The sequence below is a fragment of the Lacerta agilis genome, chromosome 16 (genome assembly GCF_009819535.1).
Source record: "Lacerta agilis isolate rLacAgi1 chromosome 16, rLacAgi1.pri, whole genome shotgun sequence".
Lineage (NCBI taxonomy): Eukaryota > Metazoa > Chordata > Lepidosauria > Squamata > Lacertidae > Lacerta > Lacerta agilis.
In genome coordinates, this window is record NC_046327.1 from 38,323,355 (window position 1) to 38,340,361 (window position 17,007).

A 17,007-nucleotide genomic window follows, 5' to 3' on the forward strand; every position below is an offset into this window, starting at 1 on the left:
TTTGAAACAAAGGTATACATGTAAAGTTACAAAGGTGATGGACAGCCTCAACCTCAGTTGCTGGAGTAACTTTGAGTGATCTGCAGACTGGCATAAGCTTGTCACTGTGCATCTTTGCTCTCCCCCTGAGCCAAAACGCCTATATATTGCAGGTGAAACCAACAGACGAGAAGCTCCGGGAGCTGAAGGGAGCCAAGTTGGTGATTGACGTGATTCGCTACGAGCCGCCTCACATCAAGAAGGCCCTGCAGTATGCTTGCGGGAATGCCCTTGTGTGTGACAATGTGGAGGATGCCCGTCGCATTGCCTTTGGAGGGCACCAGCGTCACAAGGTCTGAGAAGTCTTGCGAGCCACTCTTCAGTTTCTTGCCTCTCAGCCTCCCCCAGAACTACAAACACAGTGCCAGTCAAAATTCTACAGCAAGGAACCTTGAATTTCTGTTAACTGCATAGATGTATGCAGACTAAGAAAACATGCTGGTATTTCCTTTATTTGGTTTCTGCTTTTACTAAAAGGACACCGAAACCCCAGCTTCTTGTTAATGAATAGCTTCCTCTGGTCTCATCTTTGGTTTCGGAAAGTTTACCAAATCTTGTTCATTCATGTTGGTCTTTGCAGCCAGGAGGGCTAGAAACTTTTAATGAAAATTTAAAGATGAGATTTTCAGGATGCTAAATTGTGCACTCAGTTCCCAGTTTGGTGTTTGCACAGAACTGCAGAACACCCTTGGCCCTGTCTTTGCTGTAACCCCAAAAGTGCTGCTTCCTTCTGCGTATTGTGTACTGTAGCCATCACTAGCTGTGGGTGACTGGTAGCCAAGACCTGAGGTGGCTTCTTCTTCTTGGCGTGACTTGCTGTGCTCCGTCTTTCATCCTTTTCTCTTTCAGACTGTAGCCCTGGATGGGACCCTCTTCCAGAAGTCTGGGGTGATCTCAGGAGGTGCCAGTGACCTGAAAGCCAAGGCCAGGCGCTGGGATGAAAAGGCTGTGGACAAGCTGAAAGAGAAGAAAGAGAGGCTGACAGAGGAGCTAAAGGTTGGGATGGCTTTGAGTTGCAGGATAATGCCTGCCAAGCTCTGCTACAAGCTCTAGATAGCATGGATAGGGAAATGTTGACTGGGAAGAATTTGGGGCATCATTGAAGGTCCCAAGCTAGAAATGCGCCAGGACTCATTTGGGATGCTCAGGGGGTCTAACAGGGATAGAGAGCACAGCACCAAAAAGAAAGGACACCACAGTCCTACACACAGATTTACAGGGTGCCTATTGAAGCAATCTCAGGGATTTGGTTTACATCAGAACTCATAGCAGTTCAGATAGAGAATGAGCTGACTGATGGAAGAACAAGCTGAGAAGTAATGGGGTGTTTTGCCAGGCAAGAGTGGGATGTTGAGAACAAGACAAGAGACGTCATTTTGGCTGAAGGGGTTGTGCTTAACATAAGCTTTCCGGAACCAGAAGTTGTGTTCAGTATGATTTCCTTGCAATTACTCCCCCCAATGGACACCTTAGTTACACAATTTGCATTGTGTAATACACCATCAATGCTTTGATGGTGTTTCCTGCTTGGCAGGGGGTTGGACTGGATGGCCCTTGTGGTCTCTTCCAACTCTATGATTCTATGTATTACTGTTTTTTCAAATTATGCTGGTGGACTGCCCCCATTGCTCAGATCATCAAGCATTTTTGGGATTCCTTCAATCCTTAGCTAGGGGGTGCCATTGCGCTGTCAAGTTTACTTTAAAAAGATTTCCCAAACAAATAGTGATAGCTTTACTAGGGAAGAAAAGCTATTCTGTGTATATGCGCCACTCATGCATAACTTGGTTCCAGGTGTATCCATCATGAGACTTGCTCACCAAAATTATTGAAGTGGACACATTCCAGAGGAGCAGCTGTACTTAGTATATTTTAGCAAAACTGAAGAGCAGTGGTACAATAAATACTAAGTAGCTTTCAAATGCAGTTGATGAAATAGACTCTTGTCTACAGAAAAACATGCCTCAGCAAACTCATTAATTTTTTTCTTGTGTTATAGGGCACCATCATTTTTGATTGAAATTGCACTGTTCACGCAGTGCATAAATGCATCTTTTTAGAGGACTGGGTCTAGCTACCTGTCGGAGTTTTCTGCAGCTTTCTGAGACAGCATGGGGATCCTCCTTTACGCCTTATGAATTTATTCCTGGGATTTAGCTGCTTCACATTGGCTGCAGCATAAAAACAAAATTGTTTCCTCATTCCATTTTTCTTTCTGCACCCCACTCCCCCTGCATCTCCTTTTCTCATTTCCAGGAGCAAATGAAAGCCAAGCGGAAGGAGGCAGAGCTGCGCCAAGTCCAGTCCCAGGCCCATGGCTTGCAAATGCGTCTGAAATACTCCCAGAGTGACTTGGAGCAAACCAAGACCCGTCATCTTGCTCTCAATCTCCAGGTATGATGGCTTGCTGAACATCCTTCAGGCCTCCAACTTCCAAGGTAGCTCTCTGAGTTTTGTAGGGGATGCTACCTCTTGCCTTTGAGCTAAAGCTGTACAGTCATACCTCGGGTTGCATTCCCTGCGGGTTGCATTCGGCACGGGTTATGAACGCACCGAACCCGGAAGTACTGGTGCTTTGCGCATGTGCAGATTTGGTGCTTCAGGTTGTGGACCTTTCAGGTTGCGGACGGGGCTCCGGAACGGATTCTGTTCGCAACCAGAGGTACCACTGTAGGTGCAGCAGAAGATGCTTGGGGATGTTCGTTTGGAGGGCTGTCCTGTGCAACCTTTAAAGACAACCAAGGTTGTGGCGTGCAAGTTCACCCCTGTACTGGATATAAACTCTGAAGCCCCTGTCTTGCCATGATATAAAGGAAATGAAGTGTAATTTGCTTGAGAGAGATTCCTACCATCAATCCCTCAGTTCCTTCTGAATTAATATCCCTAATAGAATGCTATGCCCTACAGGAAAAGTCCAAGCTGGAAAGTGAATTGGCCAACTTCGGGCCCCGCATCAATGACATCAAACGCATCATCCAGGGGAGGGAGCGTGAGATGAAGGACCTCAAGGAGAAGATGAACCAGGTGCGATGGATCAAGACAGGGCTAGACCTTGTTAATGATTGCAACTTTTATTTGTTTTTACTACTATTACTTTTATTATAAATAATTATTATATATTTCTATCCTACCCTCAATCCCAAAAGAGCCTAAGGTGGTTGTGTAACTTCTTAAGGAAAATCTGTACAATGACTAATGTATCTGCAGCTGTCTTTGTCAACATAGTGCACCTGCAGGCTGCGCTGATAAGATTTGTAGTCCAAAACATCTAAGCACAAGGTCAATAACGTCTGCTGAACAACTACATATCTAAGCAATATAAAAATCGTCTCCACAAGAAGCTGCTGAATCTCAAACAACAAATGCCTCAGCAAAGAAAAAATCTTCAGTTCATGTCTAAATACAACGTGGGGGACAAATGCCCTTACCTGAGGGAGGCGGCGTCCACAGAGAATGCTCTGTTTTGGGTCACTGTCCCATGAGTTGTACTCATTTGTGATGCCACCACCAGGGGCTCCCTGCATATCTTAAAGCACAGTGCTTGGATTTCAAGACTAATAGGGCTATGTACACCAGTAGCAATACCTTGAAATTGGCCTGTTGGCTCAAAGGTGGTGAGTGTTGCTTTTACGACCAATGACACAGTCTCACCTTACTGCCCTGCTTAAAAGGCCGAGAGCCACATTTTACATCAGCTGCAGCTTTTGGATCATTTTCAAGGGGAGTTCCATGTACAGTGCATTACAGGAGTCACTAGCCTGTATGTTACTGAGGTCAGTTTTTTCTGGTCCAGGAAGGGCCATAGCTGGTGAACCAGCTGTAGCTGGGTTTGGCAATTCTTGCCACTGAAGCCATTGGGACTGCAACTTTTAGATCAAGGAGTATCCCCAAGGTGTGTACCTGTTCTTTCAGGGGAGTGCAACCCACCCAGAACTGGTCGCCTCTCTAATTCCCAAGCTTGGGAACCATCTGTCTCAGTTTGTTTGCCCTCATCCAGCCCATCACTGCTACCACACACTGGTTCAGCATCAAACTGCTGAGTGTCGTCATCAGATGATAGCTCCCAATGCTTTCATGTAGATTTTAAATAGCATGGCGGTTGGAGGGAGATGGACCCTTTGCAGGACTTAGTAGCCTAATATCCGTGGGGCCCAACAGCTGTCCCCCAGTGTTACTTTCTGGTAGTGACCTTGAATGTATGAGTGGACCACTAACACAGTGCCCCCAATTAACAACACCCTGATAATTCATTGGTGCCAAAATGCAACTAAGAGCTCAGAATTACACTTCCAGCTGATAAAGGTTGTCTTATCAAGATAGTTTCAGACCACAATGGACTTGGGTAACCTGCTTCATCCTGGCATATCTGCAACTGTCAAGGCACCATTTTCTGTATCACCTTGCCCAAGAAGAAGAAGAGTTTGGATTTGCTATCCTGCTTTATCACTACCTGAAGGAGTCTCAAAGCGGCTAACATTCTCCTTTCCCTTCCTCTCCCACAACAAACACTCTGTGAGGTGAGTGGGGCTGAGAGACTTCAAAGAAGTGTGACTAGCCCAAGGTCACCCAGCAGCTGCATGTGGAGGAGCGGAGACGCGAACCCGGTTCACCAGATTACGAGTCTACCACTCTTAACCAGTACACCACACTGGCTCAGGATGTGTGAGCCTGGGCAGTAGTTAGAGAGTTCACATCAATGTGAGGCATTAACTGTTTTCTGGACCCACCCAGTCCTTCCCTCCCTACCAACCATGATGGGCTAGGGTCGAGTTAACATGTGCTTGGACTAACCCTTGTAAACATCCAGTCTGCATCCTTAGGGCACAATAACTGAAGCTGATCTAATAAATTCTAACCAGACAGTACACTAGCAGCCTCTACAGGACTGGCAGCAATGGTGGTGTTGGGTTTGGAATGAATACAACTGACTTTGTCCGCAAGGTGCTTCACAATTCTTGTGCTGCGGCTATCAAGTGACCAGCTGCTCCTGCTCCTGCTCCTATACTAGGCTGAGCTAGCTGAAAGGAAGGTTCCAGAATGGGAACTAGCCTGGAAGGGGCAGGACAGAAAACTCTGAGAAAGTGGGGTTATCAGAAGGCCACAGCAATGGCAGGTGTTGGGAAAAGAGTGAGGTAGGTGACCTGGTCTTGACATTCATCTTCGGTTCTGGTGGCTTTGAAGCTGTGTTCCAGGAACTCAGAAAGTAGAACACAGATATGCCTATTAATAAAAATCTCCGGATCTTAGAAATTTATCTGCATCCCTTATTCATGGATGACAAAAAGCTAGCCTGCCCACCAATACAGATCTTTTGCAAAGCACAAACTGGGCAGTGGTGTTCAGATGTGTTTTAGGGTGCACTGTTGGCTAATGTGGGGATTGGCCATAACTCTGTAGTAGACCACATGCATTGCCTACAGAAGGTTCCAGGTTGAATCTCTAGTCTCTTCAGTCAAAAGGACCAGGTATCAAATGATGTGTAGGCTCTCAGACCCTGCAGATCCACTTCTAAGCCACAACCAGCCAAAATAGGCAGCACCTGGCTAATATGAACAAATAGTCTGACCTAGGATAAGGCAGGCTACTAGTATTGGAGCCCAGTCAGCCTTTCCAACACACCAACACAGGCTGCCTTGACTCTGTGTGCTCCATCTCATCCTGCTCCTCTTACTTTAGTTTCTTCCCATCCTTGCAGGTGGAAGATGAGGTATTTGAGGAGTTCTGCCGGGAGATTGGGGTAAGGAACATCAGGGAGTTTGAGGAGGAGAAGGTGAAACGCCAGAACGAGATTGCCAAGAAAAGGTAACCAGCCCAACTTTGAGTCTCCCAGTCTGAAGAATATGGAAGCCATGCGAATGCATGGATGAGTTTGGATCTGGCACCCAATTTTAACCCCTGTCCCTCTGCAGGCTGGAGTTTGAAAACCAGAAGACCCGTCTGGGCATCCAGCTGGACTATGAGAAGAACCAGCTGAAGGAGGATCAGGACAAAGTGCACATGTGGGAGCAGACGGTCAAGAAAGATGAAGCTGAGATAGAGAAACTCAAGAAGGTGCCAGGGTGGGCCGGGGGTGGCTGGGAGGGTTTGGTCCAGCAGTTACCTGTGGCTTGAAGGTGGGGAGGAAGGCAGTAGCGTCTATGGTCGAGCTCATAGTCTCTCTGTTTCTCTCTGCCCACCACTTAAGGAGGAACAGCGGCACATGAAGATCATTGATGAAACCATGGCACAGCTGCAGGACCTGAAGAACCAGCACTTGGCCAAGAAATCTGAGGTGAACGACAAGAACCACGAGATGGAGGAGATTCGGAAGAAGCTGGGCGGGGCCAACAAGTGAGTCTTGGCTTCTGGAGGCAGAGGCTAGGGGCTAGGGAATGTAGGAAGGGTGGCTACTAAGACTTACCCCCCCTTGTTTTCATGGATTTGGGGGGTGGGGGGGATGCTTGGTAACCTTTCCCCTTTCTCTAAGGTGAGAAGTTTGTAAAATGGCTGGAGGTGAATCCTGTGTCCTCCTAGGGGCAGCCAGCCAGAAGCCTCTGGGACAGCTCCCCTGTGGGTTGTCCCTAACATCTAGTCCTTGGAGGTCCACTTCCTCTGGACATGGAGGTTCTGTTTAACTGTTGTAGTTGATAGCAAAAATGTCTCTATATTTCTCTTTTTTTATTTGATTCAATTTAATATTTATATTAAATATCAATATTGTAACTATTAATATAAAATATTAAATCAACTCAACTCTTCTTTTTTTAAAAAGCACAAGTTCCACAAACTTTGGCTTGGATTAGTAGCCATTCCCCTGTGCTTCCTGCTTCCCCTGTCCCCTCCCCCCCAAGCCTGGCACAGGGAAATGCGCTCCCTCCTGGAGGGGATTATATGAGGGAGATGTTTCCTGCTCTTACTCTTTCCACACAGTTCATGTTTTAATTGGCTTGTTCCTCAGCAAGTAATTAATCACTCCCAGTCTCTTTATCACACACCTCCCCACAAGCTCTTTTTTGAGGTCCCTGGGTTTTGTACCCACTTCCCAGGAATTAATGACTTGAACTTCCATTAATGTTCTTAGGCAAAACCTACCTGTGGTCCCCATTGTCTCTTGGTGGGTGAAACACTTGACAACTGCTGGTCAATCCACAAGTAGTACTTGCAGCAGAACATGTGGGTGCGTGAACTGAAGAGTGCCCGCCCCATACATCCCCTGCCCCATGGTGGCATACTCTGGAATGTGCTGCCTCTGATCTGGGCTGCACCTGAGTGTAGAATTCACTCCAGGAATTTACAGCAGGGATTGAGCATCCAGATGTTACTGGATTCCAACTCTCATCAGCCCCAGCCAGGAGGCCAGTGGTCAGGGATGATGGGATAGGGCCACATATTTCTAATCCCTGCTTTACAGCAGAAGAGGGCTCTCTAAGGCGTGATCTTCCTTGGAGCAGAGCCCAATCAAGCAGTGTTTGCTGCTTCCAACCTGGCCCCAAACCAAGTAGGATTCACAATGGTGGCAGATTGGGTCCCTTTTAAAACAGCCTTGAGCTCCAACCTCTGGGGCTGCCCATGCTGACTCCAGAGGATGAGTGATGATTAGGAGCCCTCAGTGCTTCCCAAAGCCTTCACACTGCCTTCCTAAAGGCAAATATGTGTCTCCTCTTTGACTTTGGCTCTCAGGGAGATGACTCACTTGCAGAAGGAAGTGACGGCCATTGAGACCAAGCTGGAGCAGAAGCGCAGTGACCGCCACAATCTGCTGCAAGCCTGCAAGATGCAGGACATCAAACTGCCCCTCTCTAAAGGCACCATGGATGATATCAGTCAGGAGGAGGTGAGCAGAGTGCCCCACATATAGCAGAAGATGGGTATGAGGCCCAAGCAGGAGAGTGAGATGGTTCTCTTTTGTTTTGATTCGGCTGTAGGGTGGCTCCCAGGGGGAGGAGGCAGCCAGCAGCTCACAGAGGACTTCCAACATGTATGCGCGAGAAGCTCTCATTGAGATTGACTACAGTGACCTCTCTGAGGACCTGAAGGTGAGGTTCCCCTTGGGTCTGCTCTTCATGGGGAATAGCTGAGAGGGTGGGTAGCCTTTTGTCCCCAGGCTAGTGGCAAGTCCACAAAGCAAAAATGTACATGTGTTCAGGTCACTTATATATTCTTTTACTTATTTAAAATATTAATGCTCTGTCATTCATTCTGTCAAATGATCTACGAGGTGGCTTCAATCCAAAATAAAAGCTGCATGTAAAACCAGCATAATAACAGAATTGCAGGGCAGAATGAACAGTAATAAATTAAAAATGAGTAAGAAAATACTGGAACATTGTCTGTTTGTTAGCTTCCCCCAATCCCTACAAAAACGTAAACCAAAAGCTTTAAAGTACTTCCACAAGCCCCTCGATGAGGAAGCCTGAGGAGTTGCTCTCAGGAAGGAATTCCAGATTCTAGGTGCACATAAATAACAATGGCAGCTGCATCTGAGTGAATGGGCTGATTCACGTAGGTGATAGCCAGTGCCCAATCCCTTTAGGCCTTTAAATTCCTGATTTTGCTTGATTGGAGGGTTCTCCTCCATTTGTCAATCTTCCCCTGATTCTTCAGGGATAAAATGGGGCTGTCTTCCCTATGTTCTTTGTCATCCACATGTCGTCATCCCCTTTTGTCTCCGCTGAACCATGGATGATCCGTGTGCCTTCTAAACGTAAGTTTGGAACTTCTCTTTAGAAACTGGTTTAGCATAGTTAGAATAAAAAAAAAATTATTTTATCTTTTAACTTTGTAACCTGACTTTCTCTTTACTTGACCCTTTTGTTCTTAAAGAAGTCTTTTAAGAAAATGGGAATCTGGAGTTGATTGTGTACTCTGACCTCTCAAGGATTGCTCCTGCATATGCCATAACAATTGTCCATGCCACAGATTGTGGTGATGGCAGAGAGTTTGCTAGGAGGACTTTTCTCTTCCATATAGCATACCAATAACAAACTTAGTTGGTCTCTAAGGTGCTTCTGGAAGGATTTTTTTAAATTTTGTTTCTCTCCCATATATCGTAATTAGCCCCAAAGGTCCTGGGGATTCTCACCCCAGACTTCGGTTGGCTAGAGAGGGTAGTGGCAGCTCCTGCACAGGTGTTTTTTCACTAAGGCAGATGCATTTGGGTTCTCTGGTAATTTCTGGGTTTGTGGGGGGATGGGGATGATGACTATTAGAGTCTATGGCTCCCTGAACCGCTTCCCATCATTTCCGCCTACAGGATTCCCAGGCTGAAGATGAGATCAAGCAGGAGATGAACCAGCTGCAACAGAAGCTGAATGAGCAGCAGAGCATTTTGCAGCGGATTGCTGCTCCTAATATGAAGGCAATGGAGAAGCTGGAGAGTGTGCGGGACAAATTCCAGGAGACCTCTGATGGTACTGGGTCACCCTCCTGACCTCTCTGTTTAGAGTGCTGGGGACTTGGGCCGAGGGCTTCTGCTGGAGGGCTGGGAAGACCTGTGCTTACACCTCTTCCTTTGCTCTGGTAGAATTCGAGGCTGCCCGGAAACGTGCTAAGAAAGCCAAGCAGGCATTTGAACAGATAAAAAAGGAGCGCTTTGACCGCTTCAACTCCTGCTTTGAGTCAGTGGCCACCAACATCGATGAGATCTACAAAGCCCTGTCACGAAATAGCAGTGCCCAGGTGAGGACAGCCAACAATGTTATAAACAGGGTTCTTGTGTGTGATCCATGCTTTGACAAATATTAAAGCCAGGCAACCTAAATTCTGAGTTGAGCAAAGCTGAATTCTGCGTCCGGTATAAATTGGATAAATGGAGCAAATTTGCACAGTGTCTTATTTTATATAGTGCTTCCTGCTAATATTTACTCTTTAGCACCGTTTATTCTGTGCTTTTTATTCATGTGGAGAGGCAGTAAGCTATTCCCCTGCCTTCAGAGATCTCAGCAGGCAGCACCCACATACATCCAAGCATATCTTCTGACCCATGGGAGCTAGCAACTTGCTGTGCTATCTTTTCTCATTTTTCAATCAATTTTAAATAGAGCAGAGATTTTCAGGAAGTCAAATTCAACACCTAGAGCCACATTCAGCACCTTTTATGTATCTCCACAGAATTTTACCATACATGCAGACAAATACTATGATGTTCAAATATTTCTGGGATGATTATGGGTGCCGTGTCTTTAAAATTGGATTATATAGTCTGTGTGTGTTTTCCTCCCATGATCAACCAAAGGTTTGTTTATTGTAAATGGAAGCCAATTTACTACAAATTGGAAATCAAAATTCCATTAACCATGGGAATCAGGTTTTGAGAGTTCACTACCAACAGATTATAGGAATTGTGTTCATGCAAATTTGCTTTCTAGTTTCAAACAGAATTGTCTTCTAAACCCCAGAAGACTGATTACAGCCTAGTTACTGTTCTTTTTATTCATATGCAAAACATGCTATTTATTCATGTGTTGGGCTTTGAAATGCTGTCCCATATTGTCATCAGACAAATTGTACCAACTGGCATTTGCCTGAGTCTTCTAGTGGCATGCTTTGTGGAGTCAGGCTCCTGTGTGCATATTCCGTGCTGCAGGGGGAACTGCATGCTGCCTCAGCCAAAGCAGCTGCAGGAGCACGCACACACGCTTGCTTTCTGAGGAGTGGGGGACCTAATAAAGCCCTCATTCTCATTGCCCCTAAATAGATGATGGACTCTGTTGTCAGCCCGCTCCTCAGTGGTGACTTTTTGCAAATATATTTGATTATTTTTAATAATGTGCCACGTTTCGTGGCTTGTTGAGTTATATTAGAAGTATCCAAATTAGTTTGAATTCCACAATACTTTTGTTGCCCAGAAGCCTCTGAGGTAGCCCTCAACCCACCCTTCTTGGGTGTATTGGACTAGCAAAGCCCTAATAATCCATCTTTCCATCTTCCCTTACAGAAATTTATTTTCATAGGGTCTGGCTCTGTTTCATAATACTGTGAAATTGATCTAAGCAACTGTCTTACAGCACATCAGGTCATCAGTCCACTTAGCCCATCCATCACTGTCAACGCTGACTGGCAGTGGCTCTCGGATTTCAGATAGCCTGGAATTTCCCCCAGCCCTGCCTGGAGATGCCTGGGATTGACCTGGGAATTTTTCAGTGCAAAACGTGCTCTACCCCCTGAGCTATGGCCTTCCCCATTAAAGATGGTTCTGAGGTATTGGCCACTGGTGTGAAGATTTCTGATTGTCTCCCTTCATCCCTTTTTCTCCAGGCCTTCCTAGGCCCTGAGAACCCAGAGGAGCCTTACTTGGATGGCATAAACTACAATTGTGTAGCCCCTGGCAAGCGCTTCCGGCCCATGGACAACCTGTCTGGTGGGGAGAAGACAGTGGCAGCCTTAGCTCTACTCTTTGCCATCCACAGGTAAGGTCAGCCTTTTACTAAGGAATGTCTGGTCTAGTCTGGCTTGCACTGGTCTGTAAAGAAGGGTTGAGTTCAGAATTCTCCAGAGCTTTTGGGCAACAGCGAGGGAAAGTGGTGGAGGTGGCTCAAGGTTCTTAGGCACCCTTCCTGTTGTTTTGCAGAAGAATCTACTGTTTAGATCAAGTAGCAAAATTTATTTCTTGGTTGCAGGGGCAGGGGGCATATCGGAGGGTGTACCAAGTGAAAAAGGAAACCTTTTGCAGATACTGCAAAATGAAATTATCAGAACCCTGTTCCCTGATGCTTCAATTGATAATAATAATAATAATAATAATAATAATAATAATAATAATAATAATAATAAATTTATTTATTTATTTATACCCCACCCATCTGGCTAAGTTTCTCCAGCCACTCTGGGCGGCTCCCAACAGAATATTAAAAACATGATAAAATATCAAACATTGAAAACTTCCCTAAACAGGGCTGCCTTCAGATGTCTTCTGAAAGTCAGATAGTTGTTTATTTCCTTGACATCTGATGGGAGGGCCTTCCACAGGGCGGGCGCCGCTGCCAAGAAGGCCCTCTGCCTGGTTCCCTTTAATCTCACTTCATGCAGTGAGGGAACTGCCAGAAGGCCCTCGGAGCTGGACCTCAGTTTCTGGGCTGAACGATGGGGTGGAGATGCTCCTTCAGGTATACTGGGCCGATGCCGTTTAGGGCTTTAAAGATCAGCACCAACACTTTGAATTGTGTTTGGAAACGTACTGGGTGCCAATGTAGGTCCTTCAGGACTGGTGTTCTATGGTAGGGTCTCAGCCGGCGTACCAGATGGAGCTGGTAGACAGCTGCCCTGGACACAGAATGGACCTGCGGCTCCATGGACAGCTGTGAGTCCAAAATGACTCCCAGGCTGTGCACCTGGTCCTTCAGGGGCACAGTTACCCCATTCAGGACCAGGGAGTCCCCCCCATCCACCCCATTCCCTGTCCCCCGAAACAGTATTTCTGTCTTGTCAGAATTCAGCCTCAATCCTGCCCACAGCCACCACTTTCAGGCCCACTTATTACTGCTACGCATCCCCTGACCATTGCCACAAGCAACTCTTGAGTGCAAAAGGTAATCTACCCCTGACCATCCATCCTCCAACCACCCATCCAGCCACCATCCATCCTCCAACAGCCTCCAGACACTCACACAGGACCTTCACCGCCTTCACTGGTTCTGATTTAAAACAGAGGTAGAGCTGGGTATCATCCGCATACTGATGAACACCCAGCCCAAACCCCCTGATGATCTCTCCCAGCGGCTGCATATAGATGTTGAAAAGCATGGGGGAGAGGACAGAACCCTGAGGCACCCCACTAGTGAGAGCCCAGGGGTCTGAACACTCATCCCCCACCACCACTTTCTGGACATGGCCCAGGAGGAAGGAGCATAACCACTGTATAACAGTGTCCCCAGCTCCCATCCCCTCTAGACGGTCCAGAAGGATGTCATGGTATCAAAAGCCGCTGAGAGGTCCAGCAGAACTAGGAAACAGCTTTCACCAAATGGTCCGCATCCTCCAGGCGTGCTTGGAATTGTTCAGCAACTACCCGCTCAATTACCTTGCCCAAGAATGGAAGATTTGAAACTGGGCGACTGTTGGCCATATTGGCCAGGTCCAAAGATGTTTTTTTAAGAAGCGGTTTAATGACCGCCTCTTTCAGCGGGTCTGGGAAGGCTCCCTCACAGAGAGAACCCTTCACCCAGCCTTTCCCGGCTTGCTTTAATGAGCCAGAATGGGCAAGGATCAAGGAGACAGGTGGTAGGTTTCACTCTTCCAAGCAGCCTGTCCACATCCTCGGAGGTAACAGATTGGAATTGATCCCACACGACTTGACCATACAAGGGCCATAGCATTCTCCCGCCCTGCCCCTGCTCCCACAGTGGAGTCTACCTCTTTCCGAATCTGAGCGACTTTATTTGCAAAAAAAAAACTTTGCAAAATCATTGCAGGAGATCTTGGGGTCCTCACCAGGCCCCAATGGCAAAGGTGGTTCCATTAGATTGCGAACCACCTGAAACAGTCTCCTGCCGCTGTTTTCTACAGATGCAATAGAGGCAGTGAAGAAGGTTATCTTCGCCATTGCTATCACCACTTGGTAGGCTCAACATTGAGCTCTAACCCATGTCTGGTCTGATTCAGAATAAGTTTCTGCCACCGGCACTCTAGCCGTTTCAGTGATTGTTTCATCGCCCTCAACTCTGGGGGAAACCACACAATCTCCATGCAATCGGAGAGGGTGCTTTGGAGCCAGACAGTCAGTAGCCCTGGTTAACTTCGCATTCCAGCAGACCACCAGGGAATCAGCTGAAAGGCCATCAACATGGGATAAAACATCCCCTAGCGCACTCTGGAAACCATTTGGATCCATTAAGTGGTGGGGGCGGAGTTGGGAGTCCTTGCATCGCTTTCCTGGCCAAATACCTGTGAGCTTGTTTTGTCAGATTTGGATTTTTGGGGGTGGAGACGTTGCACACTGGAGAGGTTGCACTAGATGTTCACAGTCTCATGTTCTTTCCGGCATCTGCAATGGATGGGTAGGTAAGGCGTCTGCCAGAGAAGCTGAAGAGCTGCTGGTCTTGGTGGACCAGCGGTCCATCTCTGTACAAGGTGGCTTCATATGTTTATATTGCTGGCTGTCTCTCTTCTATCCACAGCTACAAACCTGCTCCATTTTTTGTCTTGGATGAGATCGATGCTGCTTTGGACAACACCAACATTGGGAAGGTTGGTAGGAGGCTAGATCAGATGGGGCAGCTGGACATTACTGTATCAGATTTGAAGATAGGCAATGGGAGGTTTGGGCTGATCAGTTCTCCTTTCACCCTTCTCCCTCTGACATCCCCACAGGTGGCCAATTACATCAAGGAGCAATCTACGTGCAACTTCCAGGCCATCGTTATTTCCTTGAAGGAGGAATTCTATACCAAGGCTGAGAGTCTCATTGGTGTCTACCCTGAGGTATGGAAGTGTAACAGAGAATTATATTTCAGTGCTGCTGACACATGTCCACTGCCTGCCTGTATTAATGACAGTAGTTTATTTGTACCCTCTCTGACATCCATTCCTTTTTAAACCTTGTACAATCTAGAGATATGAAGGCCTCAAGATGAGCTGACCTTGCCATGAAGGAAGGCGAAATAGGGCTGGGCGATGTACAGATTTCAGATTGGGATATATCAGCAGCTAAATTCTGCGGTATACTGATACAGTCGTACCTCTGAAGTCAAACAGAATCCATTCTGGAATTCCGCTCGACTTCCAAAACGTTCGGAAACCAAGGTGTGGCTTCCTGCAGCCAATTGGAACCCCCGGAACCCATGTTGGATGTTTGGGTTGCAAAGAATGTTCGCAAACCAGAACATTCACTTCCGGGCTTGCGGCATTCGGGAGCCAAAACGTTTGACTCGCAAGGCATTCAGCTACCGAGGTATGACTGTATATATCACAATGTCTGAAATGTATCTGATCGCTTCTTCCTCCCCACCTTAGGGGAAGAAGATGCAGCCAGACACATCACCCAGCCTTTCAGCTGAGCAAGCCCCCTTACTGTACCACTCTAGCTCACGCAAGCTGGAGGATAGGGTCACAGGGGCTTCCTTAAACTGCTCAGCTGGGAGGCGACAAGGCTCTGCCCCCCCCCCAGCTGAGCAAGGCCCAGTACTGCTCTGGCTCATGCAAGCTGGAGGATAGGGTCACAGGGGCTCCTTTAAACTGCTCAGGTGGGGGGCAGGAAGGTTCCTGCCTCCCAGCTGAGGAAGTCCATCTGTCTGCATGTTTGCCTCCGCGCGAGCAAGCGGCCGCTTTCTTACTCCTGACCACCACTGCCAGCACAGCACAGCACAGACAAGTGGGCGGGAGTGAAATGCGCTGTTCTGGGAGTGGCTGGGGAGCTGCAATGTATTGCCAACTCAAAAACTCTGAAACCGGTATCACAATCTGAACGTAGTATCGGTTTCAGACAATAAATTGAAAAATCACCCAGCTCTAGCCCAGAGAAGGCGGGTGTTTGGGGCACCATTAAAGGCAGCAGCTTAGGAGGCAGACACTTGTTGGGGAAATTCTCTGGCAGGTGCCTCCTTTCAGTGCCTGGGGATGCTAGTCTGCATAGAAGCCCTGTCAGTAACTTGCCCTCGAGGGAAGACTTCAGACATAAGTCTATGGGGACAGTTAGGTTGCAGTTGCTCAGTGACGAGTGAAAGGTTGCTCTTTTTACGTGCTCAGAGGTGCTGTTCTTTTATTACTTCATATCTACTTTAGTTTTTTGTTTCAGAGGAGAGATGAAGGGGGTGATAACCAAATGGATGTTGTTGGAATCTTTTTTGATGTATGGAAATATTACGAAGTCTAAAAAGAAAGAGGCGTACCTAGGATGCCTTGCACCCTTGGCAAGGGGCGGCCCTTCCCATAAAAAATCACTTTACTGCAATAGCCACATTAGAAATTACTATATTTTACATGACCCAAGTACTCAAAGCTTCCGAAGTGAGGACGAGGCAAGGAGGAAGGGTGAAAGAATTCACACACCTCTGTGCTGCAGTGTGAGGCGGGCAGAAAGCTTCTTCCATGTTTGATTTTGCCATGATAGCATCAGCACATCGCTGCACACATAAAAGTCATACGCTTCATAGTCTGATAGGTGATTTTTGCAGGGGGTCCTTCTGGGCCTGCGCCCCCAGCAGGGGATGGTTTCGCCAACCCCTAGGTACTCCTCTGAAAAGAAAGAAGGGTGGGATTAGAAGACTAAGATAACCTGCTGTACAGTCGGTTTCCCCACTCCACTTCTCCTAAAAATACTGCTCCCTCCTTGTCTTTCAAATGCCTTTTTTCTAAACCCAAGGACAAGAGTGAATCATGGGAGCCTGTTTGCCCTCAGGAGGGCTGCTCTGTTGGGGTGATCTATGAGAGTAAAGGAGCAGCTGTCACATGACTTTCCCTTTCCTCTCACAGCAAGGAGACTGTGTCATCAGCAAAGTCCTGACCTTTGACCTCACCAAGTATCCGGATGCCAATCCAAACCCCAATGAGCAGTAAAAGCAGAAGAAAGAAGCTGGACACCAAGGCTCACTGTTTTTTCCAAAACCTTCCTCCGTTGCCCCCCTTTCTGTCCTCCAAAGGCCTTAACTGTTGTCTGCCCTTTATTTATCCTGCAGAATGTTTAGCGGGTTTGGGAAGGGGAAGTACCTAAAAATGTTGAGGGACTGGGCTATTACTGCTGGCTGTAGGATAGCATTTTTGTGTGCTTAATAGCAGGTTGTTCCTCCAGACTGTAGCTGTAGAGCAACAGCACCCTGTTTTTAAAATAAGAAGTCAGCATCCCTTATTGCTGGGGGTGGGAAGAGAAAAGGAGGAATGTTGTTCCTCCCTTGTACCTTAATTTGCTTTTAAAACTCTTTATAGGACCAAAATCATGGTGGGCTCAGGAGGATTCCTCCTGTGCCAAGCTTTCACCTGTTAAGGTGTGGCTTCAGATCTTGCTTTTTCTAGCCTGATATCATGTGTATATGTGTTTGTTTGTGTGTGATTGAAATT

At 47.1% G+C, this 17,007-nt stretch overlaps 1 protein-coding gene across 1 annotated transcript in view; it reads left to right on the plus strand.

Annotated features, from left to right (window-relative positions):
- Positions 1-16,551, plus strand: part of SMC1A (structural maintenance of chromosomes 1A) — a 29,548-nt gene extending 12,997 nt beyond the window's left edge. Inside the window, exons 11-25 of the mRNA XM_033173135.1 lie at positions 153-332; positions 889-1,035; positions 2,296-2,433; positions 2,947-3,063; positions 5,735-5,841; positions 5,949-6,090; positions 6,224-6,369; positions 7,699-7,852; positions 7,944-8,054; positions 9,281-9,428; positions 9,542-9,696; positions 11,275-11,426; positions 14,133-14,202; positions 14,326-14,436; positions 16,426-16,551. Of these exons, the coding sequence (XP_033029026.1) occupies positions 153-332; positions 889-1,035; positions 2,296-2,433; positions 2,947-3,063; positions 5,735-5,841; positions 5,949-6,090; positions 6,224-6,369; positions 7,699-7,852; positions 7,944-8,054; positions 9,281-9,428; positions 9,542-9,696; positions 11,275-11,426; positions 14,133-14,202; positions 14,326-14,436; positions 16,426-16,509 (1,962 nt within the window). The 3' untranslated portion in view covers positions 16,510-16,551. The remainder of the gene's footprint in view (positions 1-152; positions 333-888; positions 1,036-2,295; positions 2,434-2,946; positions 3,064-5,734; positions 5,842-5,948; positions 6,091-6,223; positions 6,370-7,698; positions 7,853-7,943; positions 8,055-9,280; positions 9,429-9,541; positions 9,697-11,274; positions 11,427-14,132; positions 14,203-14,325; positions 14,437-16,425) is intronic.
- The last annotated feature ends 456 nt before the right edge of the window (positions 16,552-17,007 follow it).